The sequence below is a fragment of the Folsomia candida genome, unplaced genomic scaffold (genome assembly GCF_002217175.1).
Source record: "Folsomia candida strain VU population unplaced genomic scaffold, ASM221717v1 Fcan01_Sc009, whole genome shotgun sequence".
NCBI lineage: Eukaryota > Metazoa > Arthropoda > Collembola > Entomobryomorpha > Isotomidae > Folsomia > Folsomia candida.
In genome coordinates, this window is record NW_019091201.1 from 575,678 (window position 1) to 592,406 (window position 16,729).

The 16,729-nt window shown below is 35.7% G+C and overlaps 1 protein-coding gene across 1 annotated transcript in view; it reads right to left on the reverse strand.

Moving 5' to 3' along the window:
* The window catches only part of LOC110854374 (protogenin), a 47,363-nt gene extending 31,314 nt beyond the window's left edge, over positions 1 to 16,049 (reverse strand). The window contains exon 1 of the mRNA XM_035855088.1: positions 15,738 to 16,049. Within this exon, the coding sequence (XP_035710981.1) occupies positions 15,738 to 15,843 (106 nt within the window). The 5' untranslated portion in view covers positions 15,844 to 16,049. The remainder of the gene's footprint in view (positions 1 to 15,737) is intronic.
* Positions 16,050 to 16,729: the final 680 nt, after the last annotated feature.

Here is a 16,729-nt window from a genome sequence, read left to right on the forward strand (position 1 = left end):
AAACACCAACGGACCGATACATGCATACCTAAACGTATCGGAGAGACATAACAAAATAACACGAGTTGTGCAGGCAGCAGGAGCAGCTATCAAATCTCAACTCCTCCGGAAGGAATGAGAAGAAAGCAGTATAATAACGGACATAAGGAAGACTTTGACTGAGGATGAGCAGCAGCAGTCGAGTGAATTCAAAGGAGGAGAGGAGAAACATGAGTGAATAAGCTATGCGGTAAAACCGCTGAAAACTCTATTTTTTCAATAATATATTATGGGCAAATTAGAAAGAGAGAAAAAGTACAAAACAAGATGCAGTACCCATTATTTGAAACTAATATTTCGGGGAGAAAATAGGAGCATATCAGAGGGCCGGAATTTGCCAAATTCGCATTCGCCATCTGTACCAGTCGTCGGGCAAAGTGACCTCTCATTTGCTCCTATTTTCTCCCCGAAATATTAGTTTCAAATAATGGGTACTGCATCTTGTTTTGTACTTTTTCTCTCTTTCTAATTTGCCCATAATATATTATTGAAAAAATAGAGTTTTCAGCGGTTTTACCGCATAGCTTATTTAATTCTTTTCATCTTATCTGATTTATGCCAGCCTTGTGTATGCCAAAAATTAAATTAAAGTTATTATTGTCAACGTCGTTAGGTTGACTGTTCCAAATTTCACCAGTACGATGTAACTTTTTAACATATCTATTTTTATCAACCTTTCTGCGCTTTTGTAGTTTTTTCGGCATTTTTCACACGATTCAGATATGTTAAGCTCGGATTTTATTTCCGTATAAATTTGTAATCACATGTGAAATTCAACTCGTAGACTGGGCGGACTGAATTTCGCGCGCCAGTGGGTACCGTGAGACTTGGCTTTATTTACAGTTAAAAATATAAGAAAAGTATAAATCCCTAACACCACATAATATATAATCAATTAGTATAAAGTAACTTAGAAGTAAAGATAAAGGAAATACAATTAATATAGTACATATGTATGTATGTATGTATGTCTTTATTAATATAGTACATATAATGGTCATGTTCACTTTTGACTTTCATGGTTTAGAAATGGTCCAGAATTCATGTATATCTCACATATAAAATTGTGAAGCATAAATTTTTGCACAACACTCATGATCCTATCCATATTAGATTATACCATCTAAGGTAGTACACGTAACCTTATGAAAAATTAAAATTTCAAACCGTTTAAAAAATCGCGCCATAACTCAGAAACCATGACCGAATTCAAAAAAGTATGTCCTCTGAGGGTCATAAGTTGGACCCTCTCCTACATAATTTTCTTAAGGTCCAAGTCTCTAAAACGTAACGCTTTGGCTGTAGGTCCGCGAACAAATTGACACTTTTAATCACGAAAAATCACACAAATTCGAACTTTGCTCCAAACTGAAGCCTTAATCAAAAAAAAGTTTCAAACTAACGTTGTAGCTGAAGTACTTCTGGACATATTTGTAATTGCATGTATGTCTCTATCATGCACCCAACCCATTTGGGGTAGCTTTTAAGATTTTTGGCGCGAAAAAACGTATTAACGTTGATATCTTTGGTATGGTTCGAGATACTGTAATTCTGAGAAATGTCATTTTAAAGCTCGGTGAGATGTATCCAACGCCGCTTAGTTGAAACCTGTAGGTCAAAACGTTTCGCCATACGAGCGCCCGACATTCTCCATAAGAATTAGGAACAACATACTATATGTTTCTCATATAGCGCGAACTGCCTCACAATGCCCCACATTGCAAGACAGTTGCACTTCATGGGGAAAAAATAGAAAAACGGGCAGCAATGGCGATGATTTCTTCGCACTTCTTCCTCTTCTCATGTGGATGGATGGATGAGATTCCAGTGTGCGATCATGTTAGGTCATCCATGTAAAAGTGAAGATGTCGAAGAATAAAAAGTTTGCTTGCTCCTTCAGAAGGAGGAACAATGCCGATGATTTTCCTTGAGTATGTTGGAACGAAATGGAACTAAATATAAAGACCCATTTTGAGATAAATTCATAACTACTTTGGTGTTAAAGGTATGGTTTTTGACGGAAAGATGGATGATATGACGAAGCTCGATACGTGGTTCCTTAACGATATAACATATATATCAAACCTTTCTGCTGGAAGTCATAACCTCTAAAAAGAGTATGATGATAAAAAGTGAACGCCCATTCTTCACTTTACTCTGGATTTCAACATGCACACAGAGTTTCCGCAAATCTCACAGCACGAATTTAACAATACTTTGCAATAAAATATCGTCATAAAAATACAATAAACCAACGATTTATTTTTTATTTCCCTCACCACCACGTAGGGATTAGGTAAGAAGAAAGGAATTTGGAAATACACATCGCTTAGCGTTTTCCGCCAATATGGAAACAACAACTTACCACTACTGCAAGGAACGAAAGTTGCGTTTTAAGCTCTTAATGTGAAAATATATAACGGTTGGTTCAAGTATAAGGAAAACCGAATAACAACAGCAAACGAACATATTCCTTCGATGAGGGTTCGTTGCAGCACCATGTAAAATGTCGAAATTCAAGATTTACAGATTTTAACATAACACTGCATCGGCCAAGTTGTCTGTCATGAGGAGCGAATGATGTAATGGAATATGAATAAAATCATTCCTATGTATGTACCACTGATGGATGATGACTTTACGCAAACTGAATAACATCATCATATACATGCACACCAACCAAGATTATCTCATTGTCAAAAATGTGAGAATAAAACCTTGAAAAATTTTACGCAATTCGCATAGGCAAACTAATAAAATATTTGCAGTGTCGTTTTTTTAATACAAACTTTTGCACAAGGTTAAAAATCAAAATTTGTCAATGAATATTTCATGCGATGGTGGTGCGCGAGGATTACTTTAAATCCTTAAATGCTGAATGTTCAAGTCAGAAGCTTACTCAAATGGATTAAATATATGCAATGGTACATACATTGGGCACCTCTTACTCAAAAAGAACTTGATGATGCTTTATAATTTTCTAGGAAAAGATTTATGGATAACTATCATCGAGCAACAAAAATACATATCTGTCACAAGACTAAAAAGTAAGTAATACCAACGTATCTAACTTACTAACAAGTACTTGTGTCATCGTCATCGTCGTCGTATTCAACGCATATAATACAATACACACTTCTTGCTATAATATGGTTTAAAGATAAATGGACTTGGACATCGAAAACTGGCTGGTGCATGCTGTGGTGTGTTAATGGCAATCTGCAGAAAACTACAAATAGGGGTTAACGAATTATGGGGAGATGACAATGCTCTACAACACTACCCTAACCAACCGTAAGAAGGCAAGTCAGTCCCGTACACCGGTCGTCGTCGTCGTCGTCGTCCTCGTACAGGCAAGAAGAAGGGGCGACGTTGCCAATAAAAGTTTGGCTCAAATTCTGACAACCAAAGTATTAACAGTGATTGCTATCAGTGACTAAATGACGACGGTCTATTTGAAACGATCGTTATGAATTCTAAACTTGTGATTTTTGTCAAGATAAGGCTCCTCCTTTGAGTATTACATAATCAAGATGAATAATTCTGAGAGAGTGTTAATGATTCCGAAACAATGAAATATATAAGTTTTGCCTATTTGCGTATATACGAATCATGAGGTACATCAAGAAACTAAAACATGGCGTCGGCTCACTCACTGACGACATTTTTAAAGGCATGACAATCAAGTTGAACGGACAGTGTACATACTTTAACAAACTATAATATGTATGTGAGTAATAGCGTTACTTCAATCAAGACATCCTCATGAAAAACAATTCCATTATTTGATTTCATTCAAGTTCTCACGGACCAGAGTGAGTAATAATAATGCATTTTATGACAACTACGACTAAAAACACTAACCAAAGTGGAAGTCCGTTTCGCTATATTGGCAGGGAAAAATCCTTATTACTTTTAAAACATCCTTGTTATATTGCAACTATGCCATAGATTAAATTCCAACGAGTTTCCAACGAGTAAATAAAAGTAAAGTGATTCTTTATTGTCGTACAATTTTCTTGTAGTACATAGTACATACGGCTAGATCCAGTCAGATGAAAATTTGAGGTACGACTGACTAATCTCATTCAGTAATAAAGAAGAAGAGAGGGAGAGCATAAGAGAAACCAGTTTTCTACTTTTATAATATATCCATGACTGTCGAACAGAATACCAAAAAGAAAAAGAAGATGAAGAGGAGGTTGCTATATGTTTCCACATTTGTACATATGCACATTAGTAGTAGACGGCATTATACTTTTTAAAGTCAGATAGTGTTTGTCCGCATATGTGGCTAAACTAAACTTGATTTATACAAATTCATAAAACATCATCCGCTCATCTATCAAACCTTCTCGCAGAGAAAATACACAAGAGTAAGAAAAAATAGGTAGTGAATTTAAGAAAGATTGTTGCGCAGATTTAAAAAGACACATGAACATCCGTGATGATGAGAATTAAATAAGAATAATACTAATATAAGGAATAACAAGTACTAACAAGTATAATATGCAAGGATCTACGTAATGCTGAGGAGGAGTGTTAAAAGACAAGTTATACAAACGGACTACCATAGCCAAAAATTCCAGTATTGTATCACTTCATAGATTTTTGCAACTTTATCAGCCCGTCCTGCCACTTTTTTAAATCCACAAACAACCATAATCACCTCTAATTCAGTGAGACAGGTAAGCACAACTTGCAAATCGCAAGGTTGATGGATGCAACATTTTCCCTAAATACTTGTTGACGAATGAATGAATTTATAAAATGGTAATCTACATAAATCCAGATGGCACACAGTGATTCATTCACATTAAATCACAAACAATTAATAAGCACCCGACCCAACTACCTAAATACATATAACAAAATATATATTTTTCAAAACTTGTACAGCCAATTTTATCACTTGAACGGCAAATTTAACAATGACATTTATGCATTATCAATGACAAACGTACTTCATAAGAAATTCACTTTAATCATCGTCATCACCTAACCTGTGGCAAATAACAAAATTAATCTGGATCACAGTGGATCGATTGTGCATAAAATTTTCTATCACCTATTAAATAATGCCCTGTACTCTTTTCTTCTTCTTCGTTCTAGTAAGCAAGTTAAGTAGCACGTGAGCTCGACTTTTAACCAGAATATAATTTATTACGTAAGCAACCCATGTCAATAGTCGCGTCAAGGGCAAGCAAGCAGAGAATAGTGTGATAATAATGTGCCGTACTCATCATCATGGAACATAGTCGTGTGAGCACACTAATAATCTATTAAAGACGTCGATCTGGTTAAAAACAGAAGCAGCAGAAGATCAAAATGACAATCTGTAGTTTGTTACAAATAATGATGGATAGATGGGTTAAACCTTCTGCCAATAACCGTCATTTTTAATTTGCTAGTGACGATAAAAAATGTAAAAAAGACATGCGGTGACTGTTACGGAATTTTGAACTTTTCCTTCAACATGCATAATAATATGGATGTATGTGTTTCAGAAAAAACATCAGCAGCACACGCATGGACATTTTATACATGGAAAAGAGCCGAATTACTTTTTCAGTGACAACAATCTTATTTATTATTGTGTCCCAACCCTGACACGTGAAGTCGAGAAAATCCATCAATTCTTGTTCAGCGTATTAATACGCATCACGGTCTGGATGGTTTTCCCAAGTTTCAGAGATCAGTAACATGGAATTATATACATATGATTATACATATAATTTGTGCTGACGAAACAGAGTCAGTAAACTACAAAAATTGATGCTAATTAAATAGTTTAAATCTGCAGAAAAAGTTGAGGTAGCATCTACTACTTAATATTTAGCTGCTGCTGTCTCTGTCCGTACAACAACTTTTGCTCCTTGGAACAGTAGGAGAGCATGTTTAGCTACCGGCACAACAATTAACAAGAAAATAGCTACACATATGTACAGTACGAGAAGAAGTTTCTTTCTGGTGGTGGTGGAGGATGTGATACACAAAATTATCAAATAAGAAGTTACCAACAACATTGCTAAATGGAAGTAATATCCAAGTACATAAAGACAACTCACTTCAGGGTGGGCTTCCAATCCAACACTTCAACTTACAAGTTCTTATTAGCATTTCCACACAAACGCGCTTATGTTAACTCGCTTTCATTCTTTACAAAATTGTCATATAATAAACAGGCGTTAATATTAGTATGATAATAAAACGCGTAGGTGGCATTTTAACATTTTCAGAGTGTCTCCGTGCAAAATTTAACTTTATCCCCCGAGGGAAATACAAAACTATTTCTTTAATTAACAAACTTGATTTGAATAATATTTGCTTTCCGAGTTAAAAAATAAACAAGTATAAACTATTTAATGGAAAAATATGAAATTGCATTACATGTTTGCTTTCATTCCGTAAAATTCCATTTCAAAATGTTTTTTCTCCATTTTCTCAAAATTATTCAATGAGCCCATCACATTAAGTTGTTTGATGGTTTACGCTTTTTTATATTGTTTTATTCCACGCCCGATGTCAGAATAACAAGTATAATAAGCGGTAAATCTCGGCAATAAATCCTCAAGCAGGGCTGGACCAAGAAGGCATGGCCAACTTGACAACCCACTTGCTTTCCGTTGGTCCGGCGTTTAATCTCTAATAAACACAACAATCTCATGTTGTCTGCCCTACACCAAACCCATCCGTGAAATAAGAAGAATCCGCGTCTTCTGCTTCTCTCTAATCTCCGCCGCAACGCGTAGACAATGCTTTCATGTAAAAACTGGAAGCTTCATTTTGGATTAACAGCTAATAAAATGATGATCTCATCCTCAAGTGCACACATTGGGAAAAAAGCAGATTTTTAACTCTTTAAAATTCTTTAAATGACTTCAGTGAGACATCATTTAAGACAACTTCATAGGAAAATTTTGACAGCAACTTGTGAAACTTTTAAAATTTTTACCATTTTACATAAAAGATTATTTGGAATTATAATTAAAAAGGACGAGTTTAATTTTTATCAAGAATTTGGCAACCATATTTTAAACACATTTGTTACAAGATTATTGCTTGCTGCGAGAGGTTTCATGCAAGGAATTCCAATCGTCTCGATCCTTAATCCCCGAACCTATCACAATCTTGGGCATTCGATTGAGCGAAATAATACCCCATCATCGATAACTTTCAGCTGACGAAGAATTCTACGGAAGGAACGCCAACAATGCCGTCCATCCAGTTCATTTCATGATAATTACTATGTGCAACCACACCGATACTTTTATCCCCCTTAAGCGGTTTCTTTTTGCACTGCAGGTTTTTGCTACACATAATTTGAAGAGCTTCGAAGAACAAAAAAGGAGAAACGGCTGGCTGGCTGGTTGGCCTCCGTCTCTCTCCATTGTATGAAATTACTACTTGCATTGCTTTCTCACACACACGGGGAATAATCAAAACGTGCACGAGAAAATTTGGTGCAGCAATTGCTCTAAATGTTATTGGTCTGGTTCACACCACAGCGCACACACTGGCTACAAAACAGATAATACCTTACACAAAAGTAACAAAATAAAGGATTTAATGTTACACATTCGCTGTGAACATGATATTCATCATGGAATTGAATATTTTAGGCCTCAGAGAATAGTGGTTTCGAATTACAAAATGTGAATGACCCAATTAGGGAAACATTAAGATGGTCAGGAGTTAAAATTCTAGGGTTTCTCTAGCGTCATTATACACATTTTAGATAATAAAGCAAAAAATATTCCCCAAATTATGGACGTGATATTACGAATTAAAATTGATTACGCAAATCAAAATGGAACATGTTAAGGTAGTTTCTGTTTATAATGAAACTCTGCAAAAGTTACAAGTGTGCTCTGCAATAGCTGAAATATGATGGTGGGTGATGATGATGATGAAGCGCATAAAATTAATTAGGAATGAGTGAATCCCATAATAAATTTCAACAGAAAATGAAAAATTATTTATTAAATTTATTACAGCTATGTGTGGATGGTATGGTGGTAAATTATTCCATTAATTAATTTGAATCATCATCATCTGCTACTTTTTCCTATCCGTGTAATTTGGATATTTTAATTGATTCTCTTTATGAAATATACGACATAAAAAGAAACCCTGCGACAGATGTTTCCCGTCGTCCTTCCAAGAAAAGGATCTCGCAAAGTTGATTTATTTCATTGCGATTTTGTGAAAGAAACATTCACAATCAGATCCCAAATCTTTACCTCAGAGAGAAACATGAGCACCGCAACAACCAACCCACCAACCAACCTACTAAAACATGTACTGGATGCAAATGCATACTTTTACACACAAAAAATGTGTACAACAGGAAACTTCTTTACAATAAGGGCTAGAGACAAGTGGTCATTCATTAACTCGTATTCCAACTGTGTAATTGTGTTAGTTTTGAAACTTGAAGAATTTCACCGCCGACGACGATACATTCGTCTTGACTTTTATATCATTAAACAAATTCTCAACTTCTTGTACTTATTTCCCATCTTTTCCCATCTCCATGTGAAGGTTGGAGGGTTCTCTCACTGCTGTTACATAAATTATTCTTTTATTTACAATGCAAAGTATTTGGATGTCAGTCAAGATACGAAAGTCTAAATTATGTGATTGTTTTTATACTTTACTTAATCCAGACTTTGAAATCCAAATCTTTATAAAACTGTACATTGGCTCACCCATCCGGTTGATTTTTCAAAGTTGGTTAACATTTGGTCGTGAAACAAAAAAAACAATATACATAGAATCAAAGCAATATAGAGTGCTTGTTGTAAGGCGATTAAAAGACGTAAAATTATGACTCTGTTGTTGCTCAATTACACTATCCAATGTTCCGTCCCGAGATAAAAGGACTTAAAATTCCGTTCGTACATAAATTAGATTAGTGGTGGTAGTCCTGTAAGCAGTACTAGAAGAAGTAGATATGTACATATGTAGCAGTGGTGGTGATTTTTTCCTTTCTGAATGTTCAAATTAGTGATCTCGCTAAAAACGCATCATCTTGTTTTATGTATCCTCTCATTTGTTACGGGCACTTTTATGCGGGGAGATATCCAAAATTCTTCTTGGAAACATATTTGAACCCTTTTAAAATAGTTTGCCGAAAGTACTTAATTCAAACTGTTATTTCATACATGCTATAATCACGTGATTACGTTGTATGAAAACGCTGGTAACATGGTACGTTTTCGCAGCACGTCAATTAGCCGAATTATTACGCAAGACCAATCATTATTAATACGATCTGACATGTTCGCCTGGTGGAAATCAACATCCCGTGAGTAATTTTGCAAAGTGGACTTGAAATTAAGCGAGAGAGAGAGATATCGAAACATGCCACATACATAACCCACTAACAGCAACTACTACCAAACCACATATATTGCAAGGGTTAGAATGAAATGTTAGGTACCGGACATTGAAATATATATGTACCTGCGATACCATGTAGGAACGGTGTTTATCACGCATAGGAAAATGGAGAGCAAATTACATAGTACTTCTACTAACCCAGCAGCACCAACAAACAACCTAAATAAACTTCCTGTCACCTGGATGAAATTCAAAAATTGAACTTTCAACTGCTTCTGTGGTGCCTACTACTACTTCCAAACAAAGTATTTCAACCCACAACAATTTGTCTGACGATAAAAAAATGAGAAGCCTTGACACATTTGAAATTGAAATTCCACCAAGTCCATTTTCTCTGAAGACAATCATTTCAACAGCAAAAAGTGGAGAAGGAGGAGGCAAGTTGTTGTACATTTATCAGCAGAGAGCAGATGTTATTCCCAACAACAAATGCTAAATTATTTCATACATTGCAGTCCAATTTAAATAAGCCCACATCAAACACGACCGACTTCCGTTGACTATAACATACATGTACAACTGCCCTAACCCAATGCAAAACATTAGCTCCTTTTACTTCCACGAAATTAGACAATGAAAGTACACAATGCAAAATGCAAAGGGAAATTGACTTTCCGAGAGCTACATATAGTTTAGTTCGAATATCCAATATCGCATTCTTCTACACAAATGAACCAGCTCATAATAAGTAATAAGTTTTGGAATATTATAGGCTTATGCTTCTCTGTAGCGTGCAGAAATATCAACCGGACAAAATAAATGGTATATATTCATTATTAGCTAGCGTACACTTGATAATGAAAAAGCAGCAACTTGAGATATTTCACATTGCCCTAAAAACTATTACTCATGTGAAATGAGGTTTTGTAAGACACCTTCACCCTATTTGCGACACGTATAAATATAAGAATGAACTTTGTGTGTATGTATATTATTTCGTGATGACAATAAAATTTCATAGTAGCGGAAATGACAACTAAAAGTTTAGAAAGAAAAATAAAAACGCCACGCTACTTACACACCGAGCTACTGGGTTTGTTAATCGTAAGTGACGTTTATGACCATTTCACCAGCATTGCATGAAAACATGCTTAATTACGTATACAAAATATCCAATTATGGATAATAGGTAACTTAATATTGGGCTGCGACTGACAATTTAACCGCTCATGTAATAAGCTGCTTGATAAAACCCATTTTACTCTCCTCACGCACAATGACATTCTAGCTTTTTCGCCAACAACAAATCATGCCAACATCAAAAAAATTATACACCAGGAAAAGAGAGGAGTTATCAACTCTCTTTCCCAGGTTTCGTATGAAATATATAAATTGTGATTGTGACTGTGATGTCAAGCTGGTCAAGCTAGTTAGCTATTTATGTCGTCAATTTCATCAAGGTCTTCCAATGATATTTGTTATTCAGTCTATAACCGTATAAACCATGCCATACAAATCAAATAGTAAGTAGTGTATTACGGTTTCTCGAATGCAGAACGTGTCGTGAAACAATACTGAACTGACATGCTACACAGCGACAAAACATTTACAAGTTCGTGGATAAAACCGAAATTGTTCAATCAAGGATTTCTAATATTGCTTATGCATGCATGTGTACATAGATATATATCCCACTACAATAATTAAATACTCTATTTTGTTTATTAAATATTGTATTTGACTTTGAGCATTGAAATGGACTCGAATGCTTATATAAACAATAATTGAATATTATTTCTACCGATGAAATGAAGGATTGATTTAGCAACAAACAAATTTTTCATTTATTTATTTTTCCATATTTATTTTTCACATGTGTATCTAGACCATTTGAATGACTTCATTTGGTTTGTTGGACAATTGATTTCATGGAAGCTCAATTTTAATGGCTGATTGTACTAAATATTAAATTCTAAACTATTTTCAATTTCAATAGAATTCCAACTGAATGTGTTCACCGTGTGCATTTTGTTATTGGTAAGGATTCCCACACGAGGTAAACAATTTACCTGCACAATCGCTTAATAAATTATTATTGTGGATGAGAAAATGAGAATTATATTGAATCCACTACTGACAAGGGAACATACCGAGGTGTCCAACAAGTTAAGGGTCGACACCTATACCAAAATGACCACAATACATGACTTATTAAACAAACTGAAGGAATTTCCGTTGTAATATTCACTTTTCGTCACGTTGTGACGATATTTGTGACGAGCGCATGACCATCGGGTTGCCAGCGGGAGAGGTCGGCCGCTGAACGATCAGATAGATCGAACACATGTTGTCTTCAGAGATCTCAAATTTCAAATAACTAACACGCCTCTAATTTTTTCAAAATTTCATAATTATTTCAAAATTTCATAATTATTTCAAAACTTCATAAGTTTTTTAAAATTTCAAAATTTTTTCAAAATTTCGAAATTTCTTCAAAATTTCATCAAAATTTCAGATTATTTTCAAATTTTCTTCAAAATTTCAAAATTTGAAATAATTCGAAATCTCTGGAGACGACGACGCTTATCTGTGGTCGACGTGATCGTTCAGCGGCCGACCTCTCCCTCTCTGGCAACCCGATGGTCATGCGCTCGTCACAAATATCGTCACAACGTGACGAAAAGTGAATTTTACACGGAAATTCCTTCAGTTTGTTTAATAAGTCATGTGTTGTGGTCATTTTGGTACAGGTGTCGACCCTTAACTCGTTGGACACCTCGGTATGTTTCCTTGTGAGTTTTAGTACTGCAAACATATTTTATAATAGTTTATTTTACTTTTATCGTGTATGCATCGGACCTTAAACTTATATATATATTTATTTGCCATCATCAGAAAGACAAGTTTTACAACTAAACCCATTAATTTATTCCAACACTTGAGAAAGAAGCATTCTCGCATCCGTTGACGAGCTTTGACGATCTGTCAGTTTGGCAAAAAACGAGAAAGAAGTACGAGAAGAACATGAGAATAAAAACTTTTTCCTTTCTTAAATCCATGTTCAATGCTCACTCATTAGTTCCACTTATTTGTTCTTTTAGTCGATCCTCTCCATCCTCCACTACTAACAACTTCTTGGCTTCTTAACTTTACTCCATACTTGTTCGTCATCTCTCTTTCATCTCCTTGGTTCTTGTGAGCAGTAAAGAGCAAAACCAAGTAAAGTAGTACTCGACGTAATATGTATATGTTATGTAGTAAGAAAGCAGTAATGGTAGTAATACATATCATCATCTTCTTCTTGACATTCTTCTCCTTGCTTGACTTCAACTCGCATAGATGAGGACTGCAGATGGAACAATAGAATGGAAAAGTTGAATGTAAAGGTCTATCTGAAAAATCTTCACCGTTTTGGCAACCGCTGGCATTGATTCATTTCACTATTTTTCTCAACAACACGCCACACCGCACGAACAACAATCTCTCTCTCTCTCAGGAAACCAGCAGCCCACACTAAACAAAACTAAACAAAATAACTGCGGAGCGGAAGAAGAAGAAGAAAAAGGCAACAAATGCCATGAAAGATATGTACACCAAGTGTATCAAATCTTCACACAAATGTGTTCCGTCACTATAATCCAAAGTTTTTAAGCCCTTGCATTACATTCATGGCGTTGCGTGGCGTTACATGCCCCCATGGATATGGGAATGGGTGCCGCGTGCACAAGGAATTACGAGACAGTAATACGACAACCCCTCATGTAAGTAAAAAAGACGAAAATCTGTACATATGCACATATCCGACAAGTTGAGAAAAGATCGAAGAAGAAACTATGCTACGATTACGGCTTGCTGAGTCAACATCATTTGTGAAAAAAAGATTCAAGCTTTCAGACGGGAAAGAAAAATATAATGGTATACATACACACAAATCAGTAGTAGTAAGTGAATAGTGGTTGGTTAGTTAGCAGTTAATAGTTTTGTGTACTACTGCCGGTTTCAATAACCAAAGAAAGCAATGCGAAAATTGTTTTATGGTGATCAGATTGCAGCAGCAGAGATTTATGAAAGTACTCAAGTACGTTTCATTAGCACAAAATATGCACCAAAAAGGTTGGTTCCTTCCGCCTTTATTCACCACCTCTCATGGAATGTTATGGAACGAGGTATGCAAAAGTATAATAAATTAGTATTGTTTAATAAATCCTGAACCAAGCACACCCGACAAGCACACACACACTCCAGTGAAAATGTATTAAATTAGCTAACACGAAAGGAATGCGGAACTAAAAGTCGTGTATGTGTGGTATTATGTATGTACATACATATGTACGTACGTACCTATATTGGTGAAAGGAGAGGTCAATCAAACGCTGCAAAAACTTGACTCGACTATTAATTCCCCGTGCGTTCAATGTATAACTCCCGGAATAATAATTTAGGAAGGTTTTGATGACAAGTTTATTGCAATCTTTAAATAAATAATCCGTGGTGCTTCTTCATTACAAGGTTCGTATATTGCTTCACTCACTGCATGTTGGTGAATTTAAATAAAAATCGAAATAAACGTGAATGCCAAATGTCAAATTAAAATACCTGTCGTTCTGTATCAGTGGGTAAATAAACACGGTGCAAGCCACGCTCTTGTCTTATCCGAAAGAGTAAATATAAATAAATACCAGCTCGTCAGGTATTTAATTTGCAAATACATACACCAACCAACCAAACATCCAACATTCTCGTGATCTCTCTCTATCGCTATTTGCCTGTGATGCGAGTGAATGAATTGACACACACACTCGAGTCGAGTTACACCATTTGTAATGAATAATGCCCTCCCTGCAATCAATCCAACACATGCAAAATCTGTGAATGATTATCATTTCATTGAACCGATGAAGACTCGCTTGCTTGCTTACACGCTATATACTTACTTAATCATTAGTTAGTTGTACTAAAGAGATAAAGACAATCTCCCTTTTATTTCACAAATGGTGATGATAAGGTTGATCAAACTACATAATCTATCTGAATGAAAGCCAAGATATTTGGTGAATACATAATGTATGCAATAATAATTTTGAACTCAATAAAATAATGAATGGGCAATTTTTTCTCGGATAAATGTGCTGTCAACAACACAATTTCAAGTAATTTTGATATGCCTATATTTACTTCCCTTTGTACACTTAATCAATGCTCAACTAGAGCGGAAACCTGGACTTAATAAAGTTATTGTTGGTGTAAATAGCAGCACGTCGTCTCGGGTACAATTTGATTAATTAATAGGTGCTGATGAAATTATGCTCTATGAAGTGGCGTATATAAGTAGCAGGCAGGAGTAGTGTTCAAAGAAACAAGGATCATAATTTAACTAGGATCCAGCAAATTTAGAAAATTGCGTTTAAATAACTACATACATATTTATGCAGAATTATACTTCTTCTTTCAACCAATTTTCTCGTACCGTACTCGAGGATAAGTAAATTGCCCAGAGAATCCAATTCGGTTATTCATACCTAATCATGGCCTATAATCCGATCCATTATTCTTCCTTTATAATCACATTTTAAACCTTATCATTTTATTACTCACTGCCTAAATTAAATCAATAATCACGAGAAGGATTGACCCAACTGTAGTTAATAATAATACACAAGCTTGACGCATACATACACACAAATAAATTCACTAACAATTAATTAATTAATTAGAGAGCCATGATGATGAACGATAATAATAATAATGATAACTTCATCTTTCACGTATTATTATGCCCATTTGCATGCGTCCGACAACATACATGGAAAATTATTTAAAAAATTGAATGACACACGAACCCTCTCTTAATAAGCTCTTTGTTCTTTTAGTGTATGGCGTAGTGAGTGAGTGAGAGTTCTTTTCAGTCATGCTGGCTGTCTAACATTTATTTAATGTTTTCATTAAAGGACTGTGCATGCAATCACCCTCTACACATATACATACATCAAATCCTCTGCTGTACTAAATAAACACACGGTTTAGAACGGAACCCCAATTAGCAATTAGATAATTAATTCTTCCTCATTACACAGTCATCTCACCATCACAAGCCAAAAAATTGTCTCATTCTCGCATTCAATGAAACCAACCACACATTATTCAACAAACCTAAAGACAATAAAATTGCAATACAATGCAACCACAGCTCAGTCTCACTCTTATCACTTTGCCCGGCGCAATCCGGAATAGTAAACAAACGACGTAAACAAACGAGGACACAAACAATCATCTTACTTTTTTCCACCACGGAAAATGACACTGACCCAAAAAAACAAGAAGGTAAAGGTAACATAAATAAATTATTTACTCACCCGTCACATCGAGGAGAAGGAGTATCCACACCAACCTAAAAAGTATGGTCGTGGTGTCAGCGATGGCCGAAATCCGTGATAGTGGTAAAAGAGTTCGTTTCGCCATGTAAACACATTTGGATACAACTCTTGTTAAATAACAACAACACTTTTTTTGGTCGATTGGATGCAAGATTATTAAAAACTTGGCCACCACTTTCTCCTTCTTCTTCTTGGCGGGGGGACGTCGCAGTGCGAAAACTTGACGTTTTGTGTAACAACTAATTTGTACTCACAGCTGCTGCTCCTCCACTCGTCGTCCTCCTCGTCGTTGACACTACTACAGCTATCTATATAGGTTCTATCTGCAAGCAACTTATTTATCAATTCACCACTTCATATAGTACCGTCAACAACAGTTCTGTTCTCTCTCCTAACTTCCATCCACCAGCTAAGCTAGAGCGGGACAGGATTTTGCAAAATTTCGCCCGGGACTTGGCTTTGCGAATTTCACTCTGCACTTACTCCTCCTGCTGCTGCTGCTCCTGGCTCCTTACTCGGGACAATTCAAGTAGTGACTAACGCTGGCCGAGGTAAATACTCGCGTTTTCAATTTCCACGCACACGCAATTCTCGTCGTCCCTACGTAGTCGTAGAAGTAGAGTCGTCGTATGTTCTGGTGCCGTTATATTTTGCCTTCTTTTTGCCCAACTTCGCACTTGTTTATTATTACGAATAAATAACTTGGCAGCAGGGAAACTAAAAAAAGAGAGTCCCCTCCTGATGTTGCCCCCTCTTTGTATGTATGACTTTGCAATTTCTCCGGAGTTGGAGTTTTTGGCAATAATAATGGATGGTGTGGTGGTGATACGAAGTGTGTTTATGTATCTCTATTATGAGTAGTTGAAAATCGAGGTAGTTGTTAAATTGACTTTTGATATTTGTTTTTGTTGGAATTGCTTTTCTTTCCTGCGTAATTATTCTTCTTGTTGAGCATCCATAGGTTGATTTAA